This window comes from Cebus imitator, unplaced genomic scaffold (assembly GCF_001604975.1).
Source record: "Cebus imitator isolate Cc_AM_T3 unplaced genomic scaffold, Cebus_imitator-1.0 Scaffold71, whole genome shotgun sequence".
Taxonomy (NCBI): Eukaryota; Metazoa; Chordata; class Mammalia; order Primates; family Cebidae; genus Cebus; species Cebus imitator.
In genome coordinates, this window is record NW_016107386.1 from 3,153,356 (window position 1) to 3,158,683 (window position 5,328).

The 5,328-nt window shown below is 40.4% G+C and overlaps 1 protein-coding gene across 5 annotated transcripts in view; it reads right to left on the reverse strand.

The window, feature by feature from the left end:
- SLF2 (SMC5-SMC6 complex localization factor 2) overlaps positions 1–5,328 on the reverse strand; it is a 61,189-nt gene that overhangs the window by 28,148 nt on the left and 27,713 nt on the right. For all 5 annotated transcript variants that reach the window (XM_037739520.1, XM_017531233.1, XM_017531234.2 and 2 more), the window contains exons 10-11: positions 2,673–2,748; positions 1,438–1,579 (exon numbers count right to left, since the gene is read on the reverse strand). In XM_037739520.1, coding sequence (XP_037595448.1) covers positions 1,438–1,579; positions 2,673–2,748 — 218 coding nt within the window. The remainder of the gene's footprint in view (positions 1–1,437; positions 1,580–2,672; positions 2,749–5,328) is intronic.

Below are 5,328 nucleotides of genomic sequence, written 5' to 3' on the forward strand. Positions count from 1 at the left end.
TTGAGATGGAGTCTTACTCTGTTACCCAGACTGAAGTGTAGTGGTGCAATCTCTGCTCACTGCAATCTCCACCTCCTGGGTTCAAGTGATTCTCCTGCCTCAGCCTCCTTAGTAGGTGGGACTACAGGTGTGCATCTCCACATCTGGCTAATTTTTTTGTATTTTTAGTAGAGATAGAGTTTCACCATGTTGGTCAGGCTGTTCTCAAAATCCTGACCTCAAGTGATCTGCCTGCCTTGGTCTCCCAAAGTGTTGGGATTACAGGCGTGAGCCACTGTGCCTGGCCTTCCCGTCCTTTTTTTTTTGAGATGGAGTCCTGCTCTGTTGCCCAGACTGGAATGCAGTGATGGGATCTCAGCTCACAGCAACCTCCCCTTCCTGGGTTCAAGAGATTCTCCTGCCTCAGCCTCCTGAGTAGCTGGGACTACAGGTGCCTGCACCATGCCCAGTTAATTTTTTTCTTTTTGAGACAGTTTTGCTCTTTGTTGCCCAGGCTGGAGTGCAGTGGCACAATCTTGGCTCACTGCAACCTCTGCCTCCCAGGTTCAAGCGCTTCTCCTGTCTCAGCCTCCCAATAGTTGGGACCACAGGCGCCTGCCACCATGGCCATCTAATTTTTGTATTTTTAGTAGAGACGGGGTTCCACCATGTTAGCCAGGATGGTCTCAATCTCCTGACCTCATTATTTGCCTGCCTCGGCCTCCCAAAATGCTGAGATTACAGGCGTGAGCCACCATGCCCAGCCTCCCCCACCTCCCCGCGTTTTTTTGTTTTTTTTTTTTTAAAGAAAAGATCTCACTCTGTCACCCGGACTGTAGTACAGTGGTCTGATCATAGCTCACTGCAACTCCCAATTCCTGGCCTCAAGTGATTCTCCTGCCTTGGCCTTCCCAAGAGTTGGGATTCCCAAGTGTGGTATAAGCCACCACACCCAGCCCAGTGTATCTTCTAACTAGTTACAGTTCAGATATTTGAAGGCTGTTGATTGCTCTTCATTTCTTTTACACCCAGACACCCACACCAAATTTTCTTATTTGTCACACTTTTTCACCTCACTCTTAGGCTTCTATGTATAGATTAACTCACATCTACAAATAATCAATCTTTCAGCAACTCTTTTCCAATTTTTATATCTCATTTTTTTTTCTCTTGTCTAATTGCTTCAGACAACACTTCCACCAAAACATGTTAAATAACAATGGAAAGTTTTTTTAAAATGAAAACAAACTTTTATGAAAATATTTCTATTATTTGCCTGCTAGACATGATGACTTTTAGATTAAGACAGATATTAAGAATGTATCTAATTCAAGATTGATCTCAACTTTGAGATATCTTTTTAAAAATCAGGAATAAATGTTGAACTTTAACTATAATAATTATATGTAAGTTGCATGAAATAGCATTTTTGAAGTTAATTATGATGAGAACACTTACACTAGATAGTCTTCATTGAATTCTGGCTGAAGAGTCTCCAGGGGAAACAAAGATCTAAAATCAATCCCCATATTGAAAAACACAGCCGCTATATCAGACAATGATGGAATCCAGGGCCAAACTGGTGAGTCACTGAAGGTATCTAGTTAACGGAAGAAAATATTTCATTCTGAATCTTTGGTCTATAAATCCACATTTACAAGCTGACAGTCGGCATGTCAAACATTAATAATTACAAAGGTTTTATAGAAACGACAGCTGCTAATTACATGGTAACAATATGGTTATAGGATGATCATAGGAATTATAGATTCCCAAATAAAATGAAGAAAATGACATAAAGAAAATATCTGACAGTGATGGATAAAAGGGTGTAACTCAGAAGGAAGTAACAAGTTTTAAAATGACTGGAAATATCACTAGTAAAATTCCAAGTATCAATAACACAGGAAGATTTTTTTTAATCATCTTCAGTGCCTTTAGGGGTCCCAATCCCCAAGACAGATGAAACAGGTAAACCACTATGCTTCTTTTATTACATGGGCCCTCAAAGATGACAAAGCAAATGTTACACTTTTGCAGTGGATGCTTTCACTATGTCTTACTGTATTATAATACTGTTGCTTACCAATAAGCCAATTAAACTTAATTGGCTAAATAAGTTTGTAACCATTTCTACTTAACAAGCAAAGTAAGCCATGATTCGGTAAATATTAGGTGAGGGCTGCCACGTGCAAGATCGTATACCCTTTGTCTCAATGCAAGTAGGAAAATGCAGATAACTCATTGTTTAACTGAAGTTTCATTTCATTATTAAAGACTTTTGGCTCACGTCTGTAATCCTAGCACTTTGGGAGGCCGAGGTGGGTGGATTGCTTGAGCTCAGGAGTTTGAGACCAGCCTGGGCAGCATGGTAAAACCCCATCTCTACTAAAATACAAAAAAATCAGCTGGGTGTAGTGGCACGTGCCTATAGTCCCAGCTACTCGGGAGGCTGAGGCACGAGAATTGCTTGAACCCAGGAGGTGGAAGTTGCAGTCAGCTGAGATCGCGTCACTGCACTCCAGCCTGGGCGACAGAGCAAGATTCTGTCTAAAAGAAAAACGACTTTTGATTAGAAAAATAATTTCGTATTGCATCTTTCCAAATATACTAACATTTAGCAATATGAAAGATACCATGAAAATAGCAACCAATAGTGCACACTGTAAATCGTAGTAAGTTGATAAACTTACCATTTCTAATTGTTATTTCCATCAATGTACTTAAAATCTGCACTGACACAATACAGTCTGTATGAACTGACATCATCTGTCAAAAGCAGAGAAATGATAGGGTATTAGGATGAAAGAAAACATGAACATTCACCATTTGCTAGGCACATATAAAGGTGTTTTATGTGGGCCAGGCACAGTAGTGCACGCCTGTAACCCCAGCATTTTGGGAGGCTAAGGAGGGCAAATACCTTGAGCTCAGGAGTTTGAGACCAGCCTGTGCAAGACGGCGAAACCCTATCTCTACAAAAAATACAAAAATTAGCCAGGTGTGGTAGCGCACACCTGTAGTGGAGGATCGCTTGAGTCCAGGAGGTGGAGGTTCCAGTGAATCATGATTGTACCACAAAAATAAAAATAAACAAACAAACAAAAATAAAATAAAGGTGTTTTACGTGCATTTAAGACTAATAATAACCTTATGAAGTGGTACTTATTACACATATGAACAAACAGGTTCAGAGAGATTAAATATTCTACCCAACTAATACATATCATACCTGGAGAAGGTGGAATTTAATTCTGAAGTCAGAGTTCTTTACATTGTAACATGCTGCTTGTTTTTACAACTTACATTTATAATTAGACAAATATAACATTTGAAACTATTCAATGTCTTTTTAGTATATACCACGACATGAAATCAAAAAACCATAATGGAAAAGGCTGCAGTTAAAAATCAAACCACAAACTAATACGATACAAATGTACAAAATAATATACCAATAAAGTTTTTCAGAGACGCTCAATATCACTAGATCAAAGAGATGCAATAAAAACAGTAAGATATCACTGGTTGGCTTCAAAATTGGCAATGATCAAGAATATTGATAATACCCTGTGTTCACAGGAACACTAGAAAGTATGAAAACAGTCTTATGCCTCATGTGAGTGTAATTTGGTTAAAAATTTTAAACTAGGGCCAGGTGCAGTGTCTTGCACCTGTAATCTCAACACTTTGGGAGGCTGCAGTGGAAGGATCACTTGAGCACGGGAGTTCATGACTAGCCTGGGCAACATGGCAAGACCCCATCTCTATAAAAAATTGTTTAAAAATTAGCTGGGTGCGCTGATGCATGCCTATAGTCCCAGCTACTTGGGGGGCTGACGTGGGAGGATCACTTGAACCCGCAAACAGTGAACAGCGATCACACAACTGCATTCCAGCCTGGGTGACAGAGTGAGAGCCTATCTCAAAAAAAAAAAAAAAACCCGAAAATCAACTAATTTGGTAGTATTTATTTATGGCAAAGTTATTATTTTATGCTTTCATCTAGTTGGCCTTTTACATACAGGAATTTAGATGCAAATAATATGCCCGTAAGCCTTTTTACATACAGGAATTTGGAGACAAATAACTTTTTTTTTTTTTTCCCGACAGAGTCTTACTCTGTTGCCCAGGCTGGAGTGCAGTGGTGTCACCTTGGCTGACTGCCTCCTGGATTCAAGTGATTCTCGTGCCTCAGCCTCCCGACTACTTGGGTCTATAGGCCTGCGCCATCATTAGGCCAGCTAATTTTTGTATTTTTAGTAGAGATGGGGTTTCTCCATGTTAATCAGGCTGGTCTTTAACTTCTGGCCTGAAGTAATCCACCCATCTCAGCCTCCCAAAGTGCTGGGATTACAGGCTTAAGCTCACACTGTGCCTGATCTCTGATATAACTTTTTTTTTTTTTATTTTGAGACAGAGTTTTGCACTGTCACCCAGGCTGCAGTGCAATGGTGCAATACTGGCTCACTGCAACCTCTGCCTCCCAGGTTCAAGCGATTCTTCTGCCTCAGGCTCCCAAGTAGCTGGGATTAGAGGGCCTGCCACCACGCCCAGCTAATTTTTTATATTTTTAATAGAGACGGGGTTTCACTATGTTGGCCAGACCGGTCTTAAACTCCTGATCTCGTGATTCGCCTGCCTCGGCCTCGCAAAGTGTTAGGATTACAGGCATAAGCCACCGTATCTGGCCTGATATAACTTTTTACAAGACAAATTTTTGAGAAAAAAATCTCAAGTTTAAAAAAATTTTAAAAAATCATTTAACAAAGTAATTTTACAGCAGATTTGTAGAGGAACACATATTGTATTTCTTTTGTTGTTGTTGTTGAGATGGAGTCTTGCCCTGTTGCCCAGGCTGGCTGGAGTGCAATGGCGTGATCTCGGCCAGCCAGTATTGTTATCTTTTTCATTTGCTTAGAAGCCATAGATTATAAAACATTCAAATCTAAAGTGTAAAGGGGGTGTTGGGCGCAGTGGCTCACATCTGTAATCACAGCACTTTGGGAGGCCAAGGCAGGTGGATCACCTGAAGTCAGGAGTTTGAGGCCAACCTGGCCAACACTGTGAAACCCCATCTCTACTAAAAATATAAAAATCAGTCAGGTGTGGTGGCACACACCTGCAGTCCCATCTACTTGGGAGGATGAGGCAGGAGAATCGCTTGAAACCAGGATGCGGAGGTTGCAGTGAGCCAAGATTGCACCACCGCTTGAACAAGATTTTCTTGTCATATTAAAAGACAATGAAAGACTTTTGTTTGCCTTTTGAATAAACTACCAAAAAGAAAAAGAAGGAAAAGACAAGAGATAGATTGTTTGAAAAGCTAAATCTTTATCAGTGAATAAA